The 25,160-nt window shown below is 38.6% G+C and overlaps 1 protein-coding gene across 8 annotated transcripts in view; it reads right to left on the reverse strand.

Annotated features, from left to right (window-relative positions):
• Positions 1 to 1,176: 1,176 nt before the first annotated feature.
• The window catches only part of cbfb (core-binding factor subunit beta), a 31,736-nt gene continuing 7,752 nt past the window's right edge, over positions 1,177 to 25,160 (reverse strand). Inside the window, exons 4-8 of one of the 8 annotated variants that reach the window (XM_079874951.1) lie at positions 8,674 to 8,790; positions 8,480 to 8,575; positions 6,332 to 6,370; positions 5,984 to 6,031; positions 1,177 to 2,326 (exon numbers count right to left, since the gene is read on the reverse strand). In XM_079874951.1, coding sequence (XP_079731077.1) covers positions 6,002 to 6,031; positions 6,332 to 6,370; positions 8,480 to 8,575; positions 8,674 to 8,790 — 282 coding nt within the window. In that variant the 3' untranslated portion in view covers positions 1,177 to 2,326; positions 5,984 to 6,001. Of the gene's footprint in view, positions 2,327 to 4,213; positions 4,269 to 4,405; positions 6,032 to 6,331; positions 6,374 to 8,463; positions 8,576 to 8,673; positions 8,791 to 25,160 lie in introns of those variants that run through there. The other 7 variants (XM_079874952.1, XM_079874956.1, XM_079874955.1 and 4 more) reach the window with 7 other exon arrangements.

A 25,160-nucleotide genomic window follows, 5' to 3' on the forward strand; every position in this document is an offset into this window, starting at 1 on the left:
GTAACAAGTTTATTAAGAAACAAATCAAACATAACACTTCAGTTAACAGTCCTCCTCGCTTAAAATTAAAAACAGAAAAAGAGCTAAAACCAAAGACCATATAAAAGCATTCCCAGTTCCTTAAGGGGCCAAGGGGAAAATGAAAGCAATATCAATACAGAAATACACATTTCATCATAGCGGAACCTGATAATGAAACAAAGGTATACCTGCATCAATAACTTAAAACAATTAAGAAAATAAACATTTTATTTTATTAATTCATTACAAAAAAAGAGCCATCCACTACCTGGTGTGTATTTTGCCTTAATGCCAGCATTAAGTAAAGGGATGAGAGAGAAACTAATAGAAGGCCAGCAAAGGGTATTTCTCTGATAGCATAAGACACACCTAGAAAGCAGAGAGTTGATCTGCAGGATTCAATTAAAGCAGGATTCTGTTTTGTGGACTCTGGTTTGGCATCTTCAAAATATATCCAGACCTCAATAACCTCCTGGTGCCCAGTCTCTGACCATTGTGTGGTATAAAAGCCCACTCCAACTATATAAAGCTTTAACGTTCTACTAAACCAGCATTAGCTTTCCCTCAACACTCAGACAACATGAACCTGCTCTTTATAAATAAGCTCTCATTTGTGTATATTTGGTTTAAGCTAGAGGTAGGCCGTACCGTCTGACTTCAGCATCCCTCCCAAATAATAATTCTTGACCCATAAATGCGTACCCCACTGACTGTGGTAAATAAAACAAAAAACATACACATGAAATGACGAAATTATGTTAAACATTGATTATACAAAATCAATTGTCAGAAGAGGTCAATTTACGATTGCTTCCATTTGTTGTTCATTTATGATAAAGAGTACCTTGAGCAATTGGTTTCTAACCTGCATGTCTTTCCTTTCCTACTTACTTTTCAGTTCATCAGAAACTTTCCCTTAAGAAATAACATCTAGGCAACCCACACATACACATGACTGTCCCAAAACACTACATCATCTCAAACAGGGCTTTCGTCAGGGAGGGGGCAAAACCGGGACCTTCCAACAAGGGGACGCACTAAGGTCCTCTATCTGACCTGGTGGAAAATAACATTCTGTCACAGGATCTGTGAATTCATGATTATATTTACTTGCATATACAGTACAACAGTTAATGTTCAGGAGCTTTAGATCTGTCTGGAAGTGACTGATATATGATTTACAAATATCACTGTCATTTATTCTTTGGGTCTCCTAGGGTCATATCTGGCATATATTGCAAATGCATTGTTTATAATGACAAACAACTGCCTAAATTCCCCAGGTGGTTTTATATTAATGAAAGGAGTTTTCATGTCAAAATATCACTAAAATCCAATGAAAAAAAGAAATTTAAATAATGAAGAAGAAGTGATATTTGGTGAAATGAAACTTTCTCCATTTTGGAGAATCATTTGAATTTTTTTTTTATTCATTTTTAAGAAGTCCAGAGTAATATGTAACAAAACACTATGAAAAGCCTGCTTAAAACGAACTAAATGTGTCGAATATTGACATTAATGACAGAACAAGCAGATGTAGGGTGAAAAACTCTCATTCTTTTTGTGTAGAGCGCACTAACACTGACCTCAATATTCACTTCCTGCTGTTTGAAGCATGTTTAAACCGACTGTCACAGGAAGAGAGTGGAAGATAGAGCACATGGAGAAGAAAAGACCTCCTCATCCACAACATCAGCAGCCTCTTTCTAGATTTTTCTTTATAGACATCAAAAAAGTTCTATTCTACTGCACAAATCTACCTAGCAACATTTACTAGCTTCTCCTACGTACAGTAGCACAAAGACGGACATGTTTATATAGAGAGGAAATGAAAATACAAAAAGTAAACATCCTGACTTTCACACACAATACGAATAAAATAATTGAAAATGCCATTTCATTACAATAGGACAAAATAAGATGCCTTGCATAGGGGGGGGGGGCGAGAGCAAACATAGGTAGGAAAACCATGCATACCGAAAGGCGATATGGGGGACTTAAACTGAACGTATCACATAGTGCAAAAATCCCAAGAAGAAACGAGGGACTGAATCAAATGCGAATGAATCTCTGAGCCCAGCCCAACCCACCCAGCCCCTTCACCAGGCCGTTTCCCCAAACATCCCCACCGGTGTGGACTTTGGTCTGTCCTGTGATAAACAAGGCATCAGGAGATGAGATTGCTGTGGTGATGGAGGTCTTGTGACCCCATCCCTGCCCACTTTGGTGAATGCCGCTAGCGCATCTTGTGATCATCAGTGTTGCCCATGTTGGAGCCAGGGCTGGGGTCCTGCTGTCGCCTGGGCTGGGTCACACACACAATCACACATGCAAATACGTGCACAAACACCCACGCACCCCAACAAACAAACCGAGACAGAGACAGAAATATAGTTAAAATGGTTGTGCTGCGATTGACCGGCTGACACGTTGGTTCTCAAACTAGAAACACGATCAGAGTAAATGGTTGCAGCCCACATGCAACTGCATATACAATAACAGAGTCAGATATTAAAAGTTTAGGATCTTTAGATCTGTCTGGAAATTATAAATATATGATTTACAAACATTACTTTCTTTTAATATTGCCATTTATTTTTCAGGTTGAAAATTTTTTATTAGTCATTTATACAGTGATTTTATATTGAATAAAGGGAGTTTTATGTCAAAATCTAATCAAAAAGGGAAATTTTTGAAACTTTAAATGATCGAAAAATGTAGGGTATTAATTTGAAGAATCCCAGAGTAAATTAGAAAATGTAGCAAAACACTGTGAAAAGCCTGCTTAACACACACACACACACACACACACACACACACACACACACACCAGGACAGAGACAGAGTACAGTTATTTTCTGACAAACACAGGATGAGTAGAAAAGTTTGCAGCCACGTGTAATTGCTTTCCGTGTCCAGCAGAGGACGGCAGAGATCAACTTCAGTCTGGACACTAAAAATTGAGCTGCTTTTTTTGGTTGAAGTGGCAGACATTAGTCATTAGTCAGGGGGAAGTCTTCAAATCACTAGCTTTAAAAATAAAGATATGACTGATGGCCTTGTCACAGATACATATGTTTATGTGCCTATGTCTAAATCTCTCCCTGACATAGATGTCTGAGCACAGACAGAGCAGACGGACAGACAGACAGGCAGACGGTGAGAGAAAGATAGACGAAGAGGCAGACATAGTGTATCTCACATAGTGTGAGGTCATCATCCATGGAAGCGGCGATTATAGCACGCTCTAACCCTTGAGCTACGCAATGCTGTTTTTACTCGACCCGACGCCTGGGAATCCCATCTTTAAGCGTATCCATTAACAGATCAAGCTGTTATAGCTGTCATACGCACCGCACAAAGCAGTCTGGTGTAAATAATAAGCATTATCTAGCTGTTGACAATTTTGGTGAACTGCACAATTAAACGTATTTGTCTCTGCTTGTTATTTATCCACTAAGTTTGCAGTCAATTAGATATATTTGTTAAAGAAATTAATACTTTTATTCAACAAGGACATTAAATTGAGTGTGACAGTAAAGACATTTACAATGTTTCAAAAGATTTCTATTTCAAATAAATGCCGTTCTTTTGAACTTTTTATTCATCAAAGAATCCTGAAAAAAAAAAAGATCACGATTTTCATTAAAAAAAATAAAAAATTAAGCAGCACAACTGTTTTCAACATTGATGTTTTAATTGTTATTTTAAATTGTAACAATAATAACAATTCACATTATTATAGTTTTTACTGTAGTTTTGATCCCAAAACAATCACAAACATTACTATATAAATAATAATAAATATAAATAATATAAAAATATTTATAACACTGTATTATTTTTACTGCTGTCAGATCAATTAATCACAATTAATCGAATCTAACATAAGTTTGTGCTTACATAATATATGTGTGTATGTATATATATATATATATATGTAAATATAATATATTATATATATATGTGTGAGTGTCAGTGTATATATACATATACACACACATATACACATATATATATATATATGTATATGTATAAATATGTGTATACAGTATATACACACATAGACATTTACGCATATAAAATATATATAAAATAATATATATAAACACAAACTTTTATGTTATATGCGATTAAGTAAAATGTACCTATTTGACAGCACTAATTATTTGATATGGTTTTTTATATTTTTAAACAAATGTGAAAGGTGACACAACAATGCTTCACAAAGCTTAAACCAACATAAGCTGGTTTGTTGGTCTTAGCTGATTTCAACTGGTCTCTTAAGTTGTTTAGCTGGGTGGCCAGATGGTCTACCACCTTAACCAGCTGAAAAATACCAGTCATCACACCAGGCTGACCAGACCAGGCTGGACCAACAAACCAGTTTAGGTCTGAGTTTAAGATGTTGTTTTCAGCAGGGCAATAAATAATCTAAATGCTGCGCAAAAATAAGAGCACAAATCAAACTGTAGAAGATGTCACATATATCTTTAGGGCTTTATAAAGCACAAAAAGCATTTTTATGTTTGCTGCTTAGTATTTAAGCTTTGAAAAAGCACGTTTGTGTGGATGAGAGGACGAAGCATCGATCATACGGAGCCCAGCTGAAGCACTCTCCTGTACCACAAGTCAATAGTGCTTAGATTCTGCTGGGCAGACAGCGCTGCTAATGAAAAAGATCAATACTAATGATATATTAATACTTTCACTGGCCCAACATCACTCATCCTCTAATCCCACCTGCAGTAAAGGCCTGGGTTTCATGAAAAATGGCCTATCTATTTTTCATCCATCTCTTTACCATCTATCACGCAGAAGGCCATTACCCTCTTCGATATCTTTCAGCTTTGATTCGCCCCCTTGGACTCGCTGCGTACACAAACAGTGACGGAACCGCATTAAGACGGAGGACAAATAAGTGCGTACGCAGAGCGAATGTTCCCCTTTGTCTCTTTTCCAGTGAGGTCGTAAGTGATTTTGAAGTCTCTAAATGCATTGTTCGCCTTTTAAAACAAACCTGGCCCACTTTCCCAGAAAACACTGTCATTCCGTAGATCCAGACTGCTATTTTTCTGGTTTTTATCCAATTACAGATGATGGAGTTTGACCACAGCTATGCGTGAAGCGTCGTATGTAGCGTGAAGGCTCGAGGTTCGATCCATGCACAAGGATTATTCGCTTTCCAAAAAAAAGCAGTTGAAAAACAAGCTCCGAGCGAGGATCAGACTCCACACTGCTGGGATGAGAAAGCATGAATTATAGAATAATTACAGGGTTTCATTTTCCACCGCTCACAGTGACTTTGAGCTTTGAGGGAAAAATATTTGGCCCGTGAGTCACAGATCGCCTGACTGCAATGAGTAAGAAATTTGATTTTCATAAGCAGCCAGATCTATTTAAAAAAGAGACCTTGGCGTGATTGATTTTGGAAGAGAGGATGAAGAGTGTGTAAAGGAACGCCTGAGGGTGTAGATTAGGAGGGAGGAATATAAAGGCGGCGGTTCATAAGGGGAATCTTTCTGGTCATGTGCTGCCAAGCTGTGCCTGAGAGCTCCCAGAGGGCTTTGCAGCAGGGGAGTGGGTGGGCGGGGCAGTGAGGAATCTTGGGATGGAAGTCTGGTCTCCATTACAGAGGTCTGAGAAGAGCGAGCTGGGGGTCTCTCACGCCGGTAGTGTTTTTTGCACTTACAGTATAAGACCAACTTTGGTTGCTTATAGAAGCCCGAATTCCCACTTACACACACCTACATGTAGGCTACCTACTAACACATATAGACACAGTAAGTAAATACACACACACACACACACACACACACACACACAGAAGAATGCATAAAGACACAGAGGTGCTCTTTCATGCACATGCTCTTGTGAAATACACACTCATGTTCACACACTTACAGACACAGACACGGTTTAGTGCATGACACAAGGATAGAGAGAAGCAGAGGAGACAGACCCTGGTCCTTGAAGGCCATCAGTCCCAGATTTTTGATGCCACAGGGTCCTAAAAAACACAATTTGGTTTTCATCTTAAGAGCGCAGTTTTGATTGATTGTAGAATGATTATATTTGAAGACTTACAATGCAAAGACACTTCATGCACTAAGCCATGAGCAAACAAGTAAAGGACTTCAATAGCTTACACGTACACAAACTCACATGGAGTACATTTATGCATGCATACATACAAAATACTAAGAAACACACATGCCCTCCTTCATTATGCTTTTGTTCTGAAAAATGTATAGTAAACAGAAAATCAAGGCAGCAGTTCACTACATAAAATCCTAAATTGTTGTCTTACCTCCTGAGTTATTAAATGACTGAGCTGTGCCATCGGCATCTGCTAAATGACAAGTGATCAAATCAGTATTACCCCAGACAAGCTGTTTAGCTACGTCAAGAGCACTCAAAACATGCAGGGAACAGGGAACAGACAGAAATGATGTGAGGTGGCACTTATTTACCTGTTCCTGCAGTGCAATTTTGAAAGGAAACAGAATTTGCAACTACCTTTTTTGACGTACAAATTCCAAAGTAAAATAATTTTACAGACAGTAACTTTCATGATAAAATGCTTTTTTTAGCAATTTCTTTTAGAATTAATTCAATTCTTTAGGTTTAATAAAAAAAAATGAAAAGGTCAAAAACAAGATCAGGAACAAAAAAAAAAAAAAAGAAGAAATTCATGAAAATTAAAGCTACAATATGTAATTTGGGTCGCTAACCTCTTACAATAACAAAGGCGTAGGTTGATGACGCAGTGATAAGCGGAATGATGGGACTTGCTGTTGGATCTAATAATGTTTATGGATGAGTGAAAACATTCATGTTTTTTAACATGACTGAGGTATGAAGCAGGTCGCGATTGCTAATAAGAGACAGATATCCGCGGAGTCCAGCGGATATAAAGGAATAAGGACATTTAATTCTACCGAACTACACGCAACTGCTGAATTAATACTCACACAGGTCAGTTTATTTGACGAATTAAACTTGTGAGGTGACGCAGCACTGTTTCACTTTGGTCTAACGTTACACTATCATACTAAACAGCATTTGAGAGTGTTGAAAGTTATAATGTTATTCTATGAGTTAGTTTGTTGCCTATATGAGACTAGCAGTAAGCTAGATCAACATTAGAATAACATACTGATCATATTCTAACATTTCATCAAGTTGAGCTATATAACATTGATTTGTTTTATGTGCATTTGCTAACCTGTCTAATAAAGTACATAAGAGCGGCGTCCCTGTCAAGTCGTGACTCGTGAAGCTCTGTCAAGTCCAAGTTAGTCGCGGATGTGGAGCTCTCAGCATCTTGAAAAACGCCACGCTGATATTGATCCTCGTTTTAGTTCTCCTTTTGTCCCAAAGTCTGCTTGCAATGATCCATAATGTTTGAACGAAACATCAACAGCGTGCCGCTAGACGTTACGCACTACGCAGTTGTCCACGTCTGTCGCCATAGTTACTATGGCGTAAACCAGGGATAACGTGGATATTACTTAGTTGACAGGCGACAAGTGAACAGGGACGGGCACTTTTTAAAATTGTGAATCTCTCTGAATTTTCACATTTTTGGAAACATTTAGGATAATGGAAGTACACAATTGAAAGAAATATATAACACTGTGCAAGTGGTTTTTGGATATTTTGATACAAAGTTCTTACATATTGTACCTTTAAGTACATAATAATATAAAAAATATATATATTTCCATTACTGTAATGTGGAAAAATGCATAATAAATAAAGTTTAATTAATAAAAATACATTATATGTTTATTTGCTCTGCCTTTATGATTTTCATTTGATTAAAAACACTGCCCTACAATAGTTCATAAAAATATTACTTACTGAAATCATCATCGAGAATAATAAGAATTACAACAAACAACAACAACAACAACCTCAAAAGTAAAATGTCCGGATACATTACAATAATGACATATTTTGGGGAAAATGTGCTCTTGTCATGAATAAATAATGTGGCAATGCAGAAATGTCCTAATAATAGGCCTCATTTTCAGGTTTTTCTATTATTCGATGAAATCTGATCTAGACATGATTTTGTGAGATTCACTCTACCACTGGCTTGACCCATAAGAAAAGATGCCGGTGGCACCACTTTATCATCTCTCGGCTCAGGAGATACTAAAACATTTTTTAGTGAACTGCTCCTTAAAGCATCATATATTTTGGTAGTGGCTGTCAATCAAAATATTAGCAAGAGGAATTAGGTAAAGATTATGCAAAAAAGCACATACAGAAGTATTGTACATGCACAAGTGGAAAACACATGTACACATTCACGCGCAGACACACACAAACTAGGCCCTACTGAGCTCCGTTACAACAACAACAAAAAAACGATTTTAAGCATGCACTAACTGATCGAAACTTCACACACTCATACTGTACACACATCCTCACTCACTCCAGCTCTCACCTCCAAGTCCTCACGGTGCGAGCGATCCCTGTCCTCAAAATCACGAGTCCTTCTGCGGGCTTCCTCAAATGCTGCTTGGGCGAGAGCATCCTCCTGCTGTATAAACACACAAAAAGACAGGAAGCCAGGCGGCGGTCAGTCATTTCTGATGCACATTTGAGGCAGTTTGACAACACAAGGTGGTTTATCTGTACCTGTGCTCTCTCATCATCATATTCCAGACAACCCATCCCATCCAGACGCTGAAGATCAATCCATCCTTTCCAGATCACACACACTCCATTCAGGATCATAGGAGCCTTCAGGTACACCTGCACACACGCACACACACTTAGTTATTATGGGTATTATGACATACACACACCAGCACAATAACAACAACGATAAAAAGAAAAATGAGATGGAATCTGTAGAATGTGTTGCATTTTCTGAGCAGATTTAGAAGGGGAATTGGAAGAATTTTGGAAAATGTCCTAATTGCAGAGAGACATCTCATTTGTTTAGTCTGGATCTATTAACTTGATTAAGTATTCAATTTACGATTCATTCTTTTATTAAAATAATGAAATTCTTGAGGGGGAAAAACATATTGAGTAGTATGGCACAATGCTTTATTATTTATTATTTCAATAATAATATTATTATTATTATCATTAAATGTAAACTTTTGTTGAAAATGGAACTTGGCGCATGCATTTTAAACTTGGCTTTTAAAAGATCTTTTCTTTTCTCTTTTTGTGCCACTGATTCATCTAACAACTACAAGACACTACAGATATAATTAACTCTCCAGTAAATCCATCTTCTCCACCTACACAGACACAACAAGCGCTTGGAACAGGTGAAATGCTATAACCACCTACTCCACAGTTGTATCCGCTTATGAAAACCCCCTCTCAACGTCACACCTGGCTGTGCAATGGTTCATTTGAATTGTAAAACACTTTGTGAGCTTTTCAGTGGAAGTCACTGCTGGAAACGGCCTCAAAACTGGACATACATATATAAACATTTAACCATTCCAATTTTTTCCGCCTCTTCCTGTCCTATCTCAGTCTCGGCCCAGCCAATGTCTGTAGGGCAGCCTCCAATGTTTGCTTCCTGCGATGAGAGTGTTTATTTATAGAGGCCAGCGTAGTAGAGAGTAAGGGTACACCGATGCAGAGACAGGCAAAGCCTGTCTGAATTTATTTATACTGAGCATGGCCAACGAGTGCACACGGCAGCGCAGGCGAGCACATGATTGCATCCGTGTGTGAGACTCAGATGATGGGTGGGACTATGAATAAGACAAGGTGGACAAAGAGTGAGAGAGATGTTGAGAATGTGGAGACAGGGGTATATGACTGTCTGTCTGGCTCGGAGCCACAGGAATATCACATCTCTGCCACTGAGGAATCCAGGCTGAGACAAAAGTGTGCAGTCTGTCGGTCTGTGGGTGCTGTTTATTTCTGTAACTGCAGTGAAAGAGGCCAGCTATAAATGCATACGCATATGCACGTATCCTCAGCGTTACCCGCCAAAACCAGCGAGCCACCCGAGTCACCAAATAAGAGCGAAGTTCCACCGTGCTGCTCCAGAAAAGTCGAGAAACACAGGAACACTGCGGTGTGTTGTTGGATACTCAAAGTCCCCCGCTGGGCGCTGGTGACTGCTGGAGCGACCTGCCAGACAAACACACTCCGCCAAAGCAGACACAACATGAGCTTTGTCGGACTTTACTGCCGTCCTTTAAGCATCTGTGTGTGTGGAGGAACTGCTTTTGGAGTCAGTTCAGAGGGTAAACTGCTGTCTGCCCTGGTTTCATACCCACTAAATTCACCACATCGATGTGAATGTCGTCTGGCATAAATATAGCTCACCAATTCATTTATCAAACACTAACTTTCCTATTTGAGAAAAAAGGTACATGGTTTAATAAATACACACCACACAAAGAAGTCTCTTATTATCACTAATTCTGAATTTATATGATCAAAACTACAATAAAAACAATAATACTGTGAATTATTATTACGATTTAAAATAACCGTGTTGTATTTTTTTCCTGTCAAATCGATTAATCGTGATTAATCGCATAACATAAAAGTTTTTGTTTACATAATATGTGTATGTTTATATATTATTATTTTTATGTATATCTAATATATAATATTTATGTGTGTGTGTGTGTGTGTGTGTGTGTGTGTGTGTGTGTGTGTGTGTGTGTGTGTGTGTGTGGCTGTGTATATATACATATTAGGGCTATCAAACGATTAATCGCGATTAATCGCATCCAAAATAAAAGTTTGTTTTTACATAATATATGTGTGTGTATGGTGTATAATTATTTTCTATATATAAATACACACACATGCATGTATATATTTAAGAAAAATTTGTTATTTATATATAAAATATTTATATATAATATAAATTATATATAATATAAATATATATACACAGTATATACATGCAAATATTTGAATGTGAATAGCCTATTTAATCATATCATTGTCACAGTTGTTGCAGTTCATCAAAGTGCTTAGACTCTTACAGAATTGATGTTATATAAACGTGAGTCGGTCATGTGTCAACGTGATGGTTGCATCAATGATGATATCTGAACGATCCATGTTTTCAGATTAGTTTCCATAAATGATCTGGGTCTGCTCATGTTATTTCTATCCTGAATCCCATGTTAGTGACGAGAGAAGATTATTAAGAATATTAAGGCATCATTAAAGCTGTTACTCATGTTAACTAAATTGACTAAAACAACTACATTTTGTCAAATATCCAAGTCTAGTCACCACAGATGTTTAAAAAAAAAACGCCAGTGAAGCTCTTGCCTGAAGATGTTTGCTGTTGTACAACCACTAAAAGGCCACTATTATGAATTACACCACCACTACTACGTGGGTACATGTTCACGGCACATTAAAACCCTTCTTGTGCCCCAGCCCCTAATACAAAATCCAGCTTATTATTTATTTATTTTTTATTATTATTATGGCTGCTTAGATTAAGCAAGGATTAGGTCTTAGTTCAATTAGGACATTTAAGTAGCTTTTATAAACGCGCCTTGGGACAAAACAATGACAGTGCCATATTTTAAGATATATGGGACTAGGCTTAAGCCTCGTCTGTGAAACCGGGCATCAATCTTTTTAAAAGTATTTCCATGTGTATATCCACCTCAGATGTAAAAACATCAGTCCAAAAAAAGTGATATGAAAAAACATGTGAGTATTTTCACACCTGAGGAAACGGCTGCTTTCCTGTCAGCAGTGAAGGGCTTTTCTGACTATGTTCCCTTTCTAAAAACCTCTCTGGAACCGTTTCCCAAGCACAGCTCTGTGTGCCTCTTCCACCCCCACCTGCCCTCCTGAAACTCCTTCCCCATGTTTCCTTACAGGATGTGCCATCGGCTGTGATCTGTGTCCCCCTCAGCAGTAAAACACAGGTAGGAAAAATAAAGCCTGCTCAGTTCTGCAGCAGTTTATCTAAACATCAGTGAAGCCCACGAGTCAACGGTCTGACTGAAATCATATCCTGTGATTTTAACTTAAAAGATGCCGGGTCATGAATACTCATGTAGAGATAATGCTAGGAAATGTTTACAGTATAATTAAAGAGCAAATTCAAAACAAAGTGCTAAGGAATCAAAAAAAGCATACTATTCCAAACATAGCTGAAATATAATATCTCAGAGGGATGAAAGAAAAATCATCCATTTCTGAGAAGCGTGGTACAATGGGCCATACATCTGAAATAAATGCTGAATATGAATCTGAACCTACATGTATTTTTATCATTTCGGATTCTTTTTTCTCTCGTATGTCCAACTCAAACAGTTTCTTCCCCAACAAATACAGGCCGTATAGCCATTAAAAACAAATTTAAAAAGCCTTCCTGGGCTTCATCCAGAAAGAACATTCATAACTCCATCAGCCTAAACACACAGTTTTCATTGGAGCCAAACCAACAATGCAGACATATGAGAAAAGCAGTTCTCCTGCTCTCTTCCTCTGCTGTTTTTCATTGGGTATTTCTAGGAGGTGATGAGTTGTCAAGCCACCCCCGGAGGATCAGTGAAGACCCAGGTAAAAGAGCTGGGATGGATGGGTAGTTACACTCAGGTCATGGTTCACTTGTGTGTGTGTGTGTGTGAACTGTTTATGCGTTAGGGATGTTTTGGTCCTAAAGTAGTTCCCCTAGGAAGACTGCTCTTTCATTCATAGTTAAAGTCAACATGAATTGCCATTTGCAACCTATTTTACTTGTGTAAAATTTTTACTTTCAACGTGATGTATGTTGGGTGGGACTTGATTTTTATCCGTCGGGAATTGATTAGATTGGGAAAAGTGGGAGATGCATACCAGATTTGAGCCAGATCGAAAGAAAGATTGCAGCAGAAACATCCATTCAGAAGAAGAGCAAGGTATTTTTTTATTTTATTTTTAAAACATATATGTAAATATTCATACACTACTTTTCAAAAGTTTGGGGTTGGAAAGATTTGTAATGCTTTTGAAAGAAGTCTCGTATGCTCACCAAGGCTGCAATTGTTTGATTAAAAATATAGTAAAAACAGTTATTACAACAAATGTTGTTTTCTTTTGTAATATATTTGAAATGTAATTTATTCCTGTGATTACCATTACTCTGGTCTTTAGTGCTGCTTAATATTTTTGTATAAACCGTGATACATTTTTTTTCAGGATTTTTTGATGAATAGTAAGCTTAAAAGAATGGCACTTATTCATAAATAGATATTTTTTTTAACTATGTAAAAGTCTTTACTGTCACTTTTTTCATTTTAAAATCTTATTAAGCCCAAACATTAGTGTACATCTTTCAGAGCTTCATGTTGCGCATTATCACCAACTAAAATGTTATTTTCATCTACTAAAACATCCCATTATAGTAAAATTTCCTCAAATCTGTGAATATGAAGACTCTTTTTTTTTTTCTGTGGAATAACATGCACTGATTTATTTACACTAAGTTCAGGAATATGTATTAGCAAAGTAAATGGGGTTAATTTTTAGTTCAGGAAACACTACAACCACCTTCTAAAGTCTACAATCTGTGCTCTCTGAAGACCATGGGCCATATTTAACAAATAAACGTGTGAGAGATATCAAATGGGAAAGACTGGAGGTACGGTAGACGACGGTGCAGGGTGGGGCAGCTGTAAGGATAAGACACAGAGGATCTGTGTGTGTTTGTGGAGCTGAGCAGAGGCGGGAGGGGGTGCGAGAGAGCGAGTAAACACTGGGATTGAATTTAGCCACGGAGGCTTTTGATTCAGACAGCCAAAACAATCCCGGGACCTTCACACAGCCTATAGGCCCCAGACAAGACAGACGGGTTTACATGCATCTGTTCATCAACCTCTTTCTCTCCTGCCCTCTATATCGCTCTCTTTTCCTCTGTGTCTGCCTCTCTTTGCAATTCTTAGATTAAGTAAACAGTCCTCATACCTGTAGCGCTTAAAAAATGTGGGTCTCACTGATGTCTTTTGTCTGTGTCACTGTGCCTTGACTGAGTCAGAGCGACATCAAAGTCTTTCTCTTTCTTACAAACACAATAGCGCAGTCAGAGAGAGCGGTCTGAACATGTTCTTCCCCCTGAGTTTACATGTGCGGATCAGTGTGTTGAGACATGAGGGAGATATGCACAATGCACAGCAAATTAAGTTTACTAACTACAAATACACACACTTCTCACTGTGCTAGAGCAAAATCTTTAAGTAGCGAGTGTCTGTGTGAACTGATTTCTCTAATGTGTTTATCATATCTATGATACAAATGTTAGTTAGTCGAGTGTTCAGTCACTCCCAGCATTCAAATATAATGTATTTGCATATTTATCCACTCAAGTGACCAAGACCAGGAATAGGAATTAAACAAAGATTAAGCTAAAAGCAATTCAGGAAGTTTATACAAAATTATACACCCGTGTTTGGTGTAGGTAAGATTTTATATGTTTTTGTAGGAAGTCTCATATGCTCATATGAGACTTAATTTACAGTATTTGCTTAAAATACAGTAGAAACAGTAATATTGTGAAAAATGATTAAAAAAAATTAAAATGTACTTTATTCCTGTGATGTCAAATGGCATTTATTCCTGTGCGGCGCCACGCACACCAATTGGTCTATGACATCAAAGTACTGTGCGAGCGTTTAGAGAGCAGACGGCTCAGTATGGTTTTGAATCGCTCTCGTGGTACTTTGATTTCATAGACCAATCGGTCTTCAATCAAACATATCTTAATTCAGGAACAAAACCAACAAACGAGTCACTGAATTATTTATTGAACTGATTTGAGACGTGCAACGGCTCTTCGGTGGCTTTGTTCAAAATAACCAGCAATATTGTTTAAGTTATTCAATATTAACTTCTTGTTTACTTTTCCTTACTGAACTGTTGTATCACAGCCATGCGGAAATACAGCACTTTTGTTGTATGATGAGATATTGCTTAATTATTCTGAAATGACTATTTTTGTAAAATTTAGTAAAACTAATGAATATGACATGACAAAATTGCCAGTGATATTAAGTGCTCTAGTCTGTTTATTTATAAAAAAAAATTATTGCTGTCAGAAATCTTTAAACATTTGTTTAGTAGACCTACTGCAAACAAAATAGCTTCAACATATGGAGTTTAAACCAAAAGTTCGGAAGATGTCAATCAACACAAAAATATAGAAGCGGCTCTGTTCTTCCTCGCATGACTGTTTCTTCGCCATCCCACAACCACTCCATCTCCACCTTTATTTTTAATTTTGACTAAATATTAACCAACTTTAAGTATCCTGGGGGTTATGTAGAGGCATGCAGCAAATTCATTTGTGATTTCACAGCCAAATATCTGCATGCTGACTCATATAAAACCTGTCAGCAGGGAACAACTGACAGACAAGGCTCGTAATGTGGGTCTAAAATTATATAGAGAGTGTGTCCTGGTTATCAGGAGCCCCCCCACTGACTGCTTTTGCCGAATGTGACATCAACCCAGCAGGGATAGCTCTACCTGGAGGTTTAATCACTGTGGGAGTCTGCATTAAACAGGTCATTAAAAGACAAAATTAGACTATCAATGATAAGACAAAAACAGAGATACAGAGACTGAGAAAACAGGAAGTGCAAAGTCGAGACATGCCACCTAGTGGGTGACATCCTGTTTCCCACCATGCACCTCTCCAGGGAGCAAGGGCTTAGGAGGAGGAGGACAAAGACGCAGGGGGGAAGGGACACATCAGTGGCAGATGTGCAGCCAACAACCATGTGGAAATGATCAATGCGACCAATTAGAGGCACACACAGCACTCCTCAATCCAGTGTGCATGCGAGTGCGTATGCTTGTGCACTACTTAGGCAACACCTCATGTGCGTTTCCAGCCAGTAGAGTTCTGTCTTTACCACTCGAAAGTATTTTTGCAGAGGTAAACAAATAATCCAGAATAAATTAGAAAATGAAAACAGGAGCTGAAAGGCGTTGTCAGATGTGGGGCGAGTTTGTTTTTCTGCTAGATACATAAGCGGTCCCACGTTCTTGCAGTTTTGCAGGGCTATTTCTAGCCTGACTAGCACAGGGGTTTCATTTACGAGCAGGCCAAACCCAAGGCCTTCCCAGGGTGCTTTGGGGCAAGGGGAGGCTTCTGCACGCTCTCATATGGACCTGAATCCCACGCTTCACAAACGAAGCCCTGCCTCCCACACACACACTCTCCTCTAAAATGATTTCCACATCTGTAGAGACGGCCAGAGTTTTTTTAAGTGCAGCTACATGGAGAAGGAAAAAAAGTGGAGGGGAGCGTAGAAAACGGTTTGACCACAGACTTCCTCCTCAAAAATGAAACGTCAGCTCCCACATCCCCTACACCCTGGCGTATGACACTCAAAAACGCACGCACTGCCAGCCCCCTGTGTGCATACATGCGTCCCTTACGAATAAAATATCGGAACATAGCATAGCAAGCTAAAACGAGATTTTGAAGTGAATAAACGAACTCACTAACTCCTAGCATAACATTCTAATGTTATTATACTAAAGTCACATAGTGCTACTGATTCAGGCTACTTCATTGTCCTCACATCTACGCAGGAAATGAGATGAAACCAGCAGAACGTTACTTGCGCAGCAGCCAATAGTGGCAGCCAAGAACCTTCCTCTCTTCAGAGAGAAAAAGAAAGTGAAATGGATAGAGAGAAGTGTGGCCTACACTTCTTCATTAGAAGTGTAGGCCACACACAGCACACCATCAGATCTACTGGGACTATTTAAGCACGCGCACACACACACATTGCTGGTAGGCCTAAACAAATGCCTTTAATTGGAAGGCACTAATTGAAAGGAGAGTTTAAAAGAACTTTGAAGAGAAAAACCCTGATTGGGAATTTGTTTACCACAACTACAGTACAGCTTCTGCTGTAGACTAAAAAGAAATGTATTGAGAGTTAAAGTACAGACAGGGATCTGCCAACACACAGAAACAAGACCGACTGTCTTCTATTAGTTCCACTTTCATATTTTTCATAGAAAACTTAGGTCTAGACAGTGTTTTACTGTCATTTTATTAGAATTTGGGCTTGAAAATAAAAGCCAGTTTTTGCAAATTGCAAATTATACCCTAAAACAGTAGTATTTTGAACAGTAGTGTAGCTCACTAGTTTGGTCTTGGAAAAATCTTGAGAAATATTTGGGTTCAAATACAAATTTCTGAGTGAAAACCCTGAAATGAAGTATGAATTGCTCTGCATTTAATCTCCTTGCCGCAGAAACAACTGGGATATTATAGTCTCACTTCAATTCTAAAGACAGATTACAGATTCAGTTGTGACTCATATGCATCTAAACTAAAATGGATTTGAAATTAACTGAATTAAAATGGATCTGAAAGTGAGAGTTCTGTTGAATTAAAATAATATGAGCTGTAATGAATTGGGCAAAAGTGAACTGAATTAAATAACCCAGTGCTGTGGTAAGGTGTGTGACTGGCGCACTGGCAGGCTGTCCCTCTTTCAGACACGTGCCAGGCCATCATCAGCAGATTTGCAACATGCGAGGGAAAAGAAAACCAGCAGAGGAGCGTTTGAAGCCAAGAGAGGAGGAAGCCGGTTCTGTATGAGGGGGGCAGAACACACACACACAAACTTACACAAACGCTGACAGAGGGGCATTGTGTCCCCACACCTCATGAGTGGAGCTTTTTGTGAGGAAGAGAGTGTGTGTTTGTGTGTGATCCCACATGAGTGCTAATTATGCAGCAGTTGCTGATCACTGGATTATTCACACATACTGACATAATGTGTCTGACAAAACTGCGTCTGTGTGTGTGTGTGCGCGTGCATTTCTCAGACATCTCTATATGTGTGAGTCAGTGCCCTCAAAAGGCCTTTCCTGGACTTTCCCTCTTTTTGTTCAGTAAAAGAGAAAGACGACCCACGAGAGCTTTATTTCACATGTCACAGTAAGTGCTGTATCAGCTCTGTGACTCAAATATGATTTGTCACAGAACAGTGGTAAAACAACAAAAACAAGTTGTCACTGTGACCCACTGCCCATATCTTATGTTCTGCTTATCCTGTGACAGTAAGACACATTGCCCATGTCTTAGAACTAAGCTACTGAGGAAAAGGAAGTGACAGAACATCCCATTGCCCAGTTCCATGTCAAATGCTACACATTTCTAGACGAGCATGAAAGTCTACAGTGGTCCAGGCTTGTTTGTGCTGGTTGGTACCTGTCTAGATGGTGGACCAGCATAGCCATGCTGTTAAGTTGGTTGACCAGTATGTTCTTTCTGTGTGAAGGTGGTTCACCAAAGTAATATTTGGTTAACATAATTAAGGTGTTCGGCACACCAGCACGAGCGTGAAGGCGCATGCGACAAAAAAGACGTCATTAGGCGGTCGTGCGCGAAACCCTATTTCGCATGGCGGTATGCACTGCATTTTTTGTAACTTTGCGCATGACTCCACTTCCAAAGATGCACGACTTCAATTAATTGTCTAAATTAATTGCTTACATTTATAAAACAAAATATTTAAGAGATTGTTGTTTAATTTAGTTTTATGCATATGTCCTCATATCCATATATTTTGTTCCAATGTCACAAGTAAAAATCTCAAGGATTACTGGATTACACGATTCTTTAGTTCTTTTGTAGCGTGGGTTTGGTGAAGTGTAATAAAAACAAACATCGTCACGTGTGTACCTTACTTCTTCTCACCGCTGCTTCCTGATGGTTTAGAGGACAATTACTCCAAGTCGCCCCCTGTCGTTTCAAAGAACAACAGCAAGAGCGTCAAGTATAAACGCTTCGTTCGTTTGGGGAGGAGCGTGCGCAGTTAGCGGAGGCTCACGGTGCAGAGCCAGGCGAAAGTACAAACAAGGCTTAAGAGCCCTCCTGCCGTCCATCCTAGTTGTCATTACACTTGCTTGACTCATGGCCCTGAAATCAGGATCCTCCTCCTCAACAAAGACATGACATACGACTCTCCATGCACTCAGAGAGACAGTCATATCTGTGCGTGTATGAGTAAGAGCAAAAGGCAGCTGTCCTTTCAATAAAGAGATACTAACAGGCCCCAAGGACACACACACACAAACAGAAACACAGCAGAGCTACAACACGTAGAAAAGAGAGGGAGTGAAGGTTAACATTTAAGTGGGAGGTATAGTTACAATCCTGATATTTTACTAAACTGACACACTAATCCATCTCAAGTTCTCACTCAATACATGTAGGTATATCTATCCATCCACATATCCATCTGTTAGCCACTTTAAAGTCTTCCAGACTAGGTGACACAAGCAGACACAAACAGCAGCAGACACAAACATGCTGGAAGTGTCAGTGAAGTTGCAGTTGAGCTCCTACACACACACACACACACACACTCACACACACACACACAAAACAGGTGCGGCCCGGTGCAGGTGTTGAGCACGCCTAGGCAAAGCAGCCGGAGAGATAAAGCATGCTTCTCTGTGTAATCAGAGAAGGGCAGAAACTAAACGTTTGCAGTATTGTTTCAGCGACACACGCTCCAGACACTCCCACACGCACATATCCAAATTAACCGACAAAAGCCATCTTTTGTTAATGCACTCGCACAGAGGAAGGCAGAAGCCCCACAGGCCTGAAGTTCTCTGCCCACGCCACCTGCCACAAACACAAAGACAAAGGGGTGTCCGTCCATTAGGGTCGTTCTGGCTCTCCGTCTCCACCCACAAATCCCTACAACCTACAATTAGGCTACACCTTTCTTCATCTGGATAACCCCCCTTTGGCTAGCTCTGATACATACTGTACCACACACAAACACAATTGTTTTAGCAAACATAAGCATAAAAAACAAACTACTTAGGCTCATTTAAGGGAGTAATGTTTATTCGAACATACATTTTCAGCAGCCATAAGTCATAGTCTTTAGTGTCACATGAATCATTTGCTGATGTTGAAAACAGTTGTTCTTAATACTTTTGTGATACCTTTTATCAAGATTCTTTGATGAATAGAAAGTTCAAATAAACTAAAGAAATATATTTTAACAATGTAAAATAAAAGTATTATTTAAAAAAAGATCTTGTATATCAGATCAAATAAAAATATATAGAATAAAATCATAAAAAAAAGAAAAAAGAAAAATGAAAAAAAAAAAAAAAGTTTGAGGGACATTGTCCACGTAACTGCTTTAAAATGACACTTGGGAATCAAATGGTGGCTGGCTTTGTCTGTTCAAGTCTCCAAACAATACAGTTTCTGCTGACACTGATGGTCGTGATTGTAAAAGTGAATCTTGGAAAGAAAAGGCCAGACCTTGGCAACGTGTCCCAGCCACACTGTCTCTGTCTGTGCTTTCTTTTCTGTCCTCTCAAAATAAGAGTTTTGAGATTGAATTTAACTTTAGAAACTTATTTACAGATTGGACAGATGCATTGGAAAAATACACTGCAATTTTAACGTAATTCAATTACACTTGTACTACAGTAAAGGCATTTGTTTCCAATTATCTATATGATCTATGTGAATCTTAATGCTATATGATAGATGTAGATATTGAATGGAAAACAAATTGTACTTTAGATGCAGGACATTTTATTCTAATCATATGCTGCCATAGCCTATGTTTAAAAGCTATTTAAGCACCAAAACCAATTTTCAAAATCATTTCATTGTTGATGGAAAAAAATAACTGCATAAAGTGTGTGTCTGCTTGGGTGAAACATGCAAACTGAAATAAGTATGCACGTCACAACATGAGTGCAGAGAGATGTGAGTGGACACTGACCGCGCCGGTCGCCCACCTGTGTCCTGAGAGGAGGCTCTTTCCTGGAATCAGCCAACAGGAATGAAAAACCACACAGAGCTGCTGTATTTCTCACCTGGACCTTTCTACAAGTGAAGAATAAAATAACCTCAACCCCCAAAAAAGATCTGGCCCAGTCAACAGCACTGTCAAAGACAGAGTCAAGAACAAAAGGCTCTCACAAAGACTCAAGGTACCACCAACACTTAGGCTACAGCCCTGGACTGCCATTCCCATACACTCTAACATTACAAGAACTATGATTCCGTCTTTGGTTGTTCATCTTTTCTCAATTCTTGTTGTTGCATGCCTTAAAATCTATATATGTAATGGATAATCCACAGCTAGGTGTGCATTACACGATTCTAATGCATGATGTAGAGGCAAAGAACCACCTGATGCAAAGCATAGTGAGTTAAAATCGCGTAATACACACCTAGCTGTGGATTATCCCACTTATACCATAGTTACTTTCCAACACTGACACTTTAATGACAGCAGTGCATTAATATAGAATGGTGATTAAACTGACTGGAACTAGCTGTGCATTACACAATTTGAACGCACACCTTCTAGCCAATCAGAATGAAGCATTCCAACAGACCATATATAAATATATATAATACGCTGATTTCACGCAGCCATTATTTTATTATATTATGTACATACATTTCTTTAATACTTTAGACTATATACAGTGAAATTCATTTATAAATAAAATATTTTTTTTATATAATTCAGAAAGTAAAAAAAGAAGCAGGAATGAACTACCGGTATATACATATCCTATATTGGATATTAACATCCCAAAGTGTAAATCGCGGCAGCAGCTTCAGGTTGGTAGTCCAAAGGCATTGTTGTTTATCTTTACTTCCGGGGTTTTTCCCACCGGAGCCTCACTTTCGATTTAAAAATGGAGGCTGCGTGAAATCAGCGTATAGGCTATATTTTGCTCTAGATATTCTCTAGATAATTACTGCAATTCATCTCAATGGGGCACATTGTGGATAACTTTTAGCTTTTTCCAATTTTGCTTTACATCCAGAAATTGGAAAATCTTTTTTTTTCTTTCTTTCTCTCTCTCTCTCTCTCTCTCCTTCTCACTTTCCTACAATGATCCAACCCAAACAGCAAAACTGGGTTTCTGAGCAGACCTCCATGTTTCCGAAGGAAAAGAGATGGACCGTGTTCAAAGAATAACAAAACAGACGAGTTCTACCGCACACACCTCAGTAGTAACAAATTATCTATATAGCAGTTGAAAAGGTCACTCAGAAATGTAGCAAGCCTGTAAAAACCTCTGTACCATGTCACACTTCCAAGATGACAAAAGCTGTGATAGATCACACAGTTCAGAGCTGTCAGACAGTTATGAGCTGTGACGGAACTCTGGATGTTGTAGATTTTATGCGAACATATATGCAATGCGAAGCAAATATTGTGATGTAACGTGTCAGGGGTAATTAGACATTTAGTCGCTTGCTCTCAGCATGTTACTACTGCTTTTAACAGTCTCGTGTCATTAATTCATCAAAAACCTTGCAGTTTTAAGCAATTACTCAAAAAGATACACACAAAGATGGTGCAAATGTTTGGAGTTAAATTGCCTGTCTGCTTGGTTGAAGACTGAACATATTTAGTTGTGTATCTCTAGTTGTGACAATCACTGACAATCATCTAGAAAAAACAGTGAGTGTGATACGTGAGCAGAACAGAGGGAACCTGGCCATACTAAATGGGTTCAGAGAGAACAACGTGATGATGATGATGTGCGGTCTTCCTGCAGAGCTTACTGATCAGAGGGGTGTGACTGGAAGGCCGAGAGACGGGCCTGAGAAATCCGAGCTGGGCACTATAATTGAATCCCTATGGGGAAAGGCAAGAATATGATGGACAAAGCCTCAACCCTCTGATTGCATCCTTCTCTGCATCTCCTCTCAATCTGTTCAGAGTTTTGCTACTGGCTTTTCGTGAAGATCTTGCTTAAGGGAATGTTGCATGGCCAAACACAAAGGGGCCATTTTTCCCTCCAACTTCAAACAAATTGGGATCAGATCAGAGGCACGTGAGATGGAAGCAGCAGGAATCAATTAGTGCGCACGCTTTGATGATGTCATTGACAAGCAATCGGTGAACAGACCAGCTTCCGTTTGAGATCGCAGGAAACATGAGCCTCCACCGCAACCCTCCGCATTTTTACGGAAACCATAGTTTATCATCCTGCATGTGTCTACAAACTCAGGTCAGATCTCACAAAAGCCTCATTAGAGTCCTGACATAGTTGAACTGAAAAGCATCAAATTGGATACCAACAATGAAACAGCTGAAACAGTATGCACTGAATAATTGAATTGAAGAGTCTGAATCATCTAGTTAATTTGTTCATTTTAAAGAATCACTTAAAAAATAATTCACTGATTCATTTGGGTCATCACTCAAGACATGGTCCCAGAAATCCCCATCTTTACATTTACATTCTCAGTTAAATAACTGTTAATCAATGATTTCATTTAGACTGTGATATCGTTTTGTTTATGGTTCCAAAATGTCGCCCATCTCATTAACAAAAGCTGAAAACTGAATTATTACTAAAAAATTATTCAAATACAACAAGCACAAGAGGCAAGAAAATATTTGGTACAATGAAAACACTTTTGAGGTGCGATACGGGTAACGTTAAGGGACAGGTTTGGTATGGTTTGGTTTAAAGGGTGGGTAAAGGCGTAAGAGAAGGGTCAACAGTGTAAATATAGATGTAATTACAGATATTAATTACAGCTGTAATTACATGCAGGTATTTTTTTACATACAAGTACAATGTAAAAACATGTATGTACGCAATAAATGCATTGTATCAAATTATTAATTTAAATGTTAGTACACAGTATTAAAGACACTGGGACCGAGTAAAATCTGAGCATAATCACTGTAACACACAAACTCGACTGGTAATTGCTTTTATAAATCAGCAGCAAAAGCACTATGATAAAAGCACCAATCTTCACTAGTATGTATGTAGTGTAATATGTAATGTAAGCGGTTTGTGGTGGCTAAGCAATGTTGTAGCTTGCCACATTAATATCAAAGCAGCTTTACAGTGATCACAGGAAAATGATGCATTGATACATTTTGTATTTGCATTTATAAGATGAGGCTCATTAAATTAGAATTTAGAACTATCCGTTTTAAACTATTTGTTTAGTTTAGACTACATGTCTGATTTAAGATTGGAAAAGTACTAAGTAATAAGGAACGTTCCACCTCAGCTGATGGAATAAGGAGAGATGAAGATGAGAGACCCTTGTCAGCTCCTCGCTTGATTCCTTCAGTGAGCATCGGCAGCTGTGTGTGGCTCCATGAGTGTGAACCCCCCACCACCACCCCCGTGTGTTCTGCCTTGGAGTTAACTGTCAAACTGGCGCCATGCAGCTCCACAACATGTTCTGTGGTACATGACTAGTCATGAATATGGAGATGCGCTTGCTAAGCGTAGCATGTAAACACGCACACATATAGGAAAATGTATGAAAACAGACACGCATACAGATTAATGAATAGTCACCAAACCCACATAAACACACACAATAATACAAATAGGGCTGCAGAATGAAGCATACACCCACACTGAATGTGAGTCAGAGACGGCATCTCGATACACACACTCACATCAGACTTGGAAACATGCTTAATAGTTTTGGAAACGCAAAACTATTAAAACACCAATTCCTGTGGTGAGGCCTCAGACTACAGCCCCTTTCATAATGGAGTCATTTACTTCGATTCTTCCTCGTGCTATCTGCCCCCGAGCGAACATTTTTACACACACAGACATGCAGAAGATTTATAATGTCTGAGAGAGAAAAACAGCACGCCTCAGTGTGGCTCCGACACAGGGGCCTGCACACTGGCACCGAATCAGAGATACACTCGTACTGTTGCATTTTTCATCACAGTTCTTTCTTTGTGCTTTTCAAATAAACTCACAGGCATACAATCGCAGATTCCTTCAAAGGCACAGCTCTTTATTTAATTGATTGAGTAATTGTTCTGCACCAGATATTTTGACCAGTAAAAACACTATTCGAAAGAAAAAAATGATTTAAGTATTAATTACTATTTTTAAGGTTTCGTTTTCAAAATAAAAGCAAAGGTTGTTTGAAGTTTTTTAACTGATGTAATGTTCGTACATTTTACAAAATACATACATTTCATCGTTTTTCTTTTTTTAATTGATTCATTATTTTTTATGTGTTAGTGTTATCAAATCTAACACATACAAGTGACTCATAGGTCTGCATATTTGGGAGAAAAAATACATAAAATATACCATATTATGAAATATGTTACAGTAATACAAAATGCATCAGAATG

Source organism: Squalius cephalus (assembly GCF_949319135.1).
Source record: "Squalius cephalus genome assembly, chromosome: 6".
Classification (NCBI taxonomy): Eukaryota; Metazoa; Chordata; class Actinopteri; order Cypriniformes; family Leuciscidae; genus Squalius; species Squalius cephalus.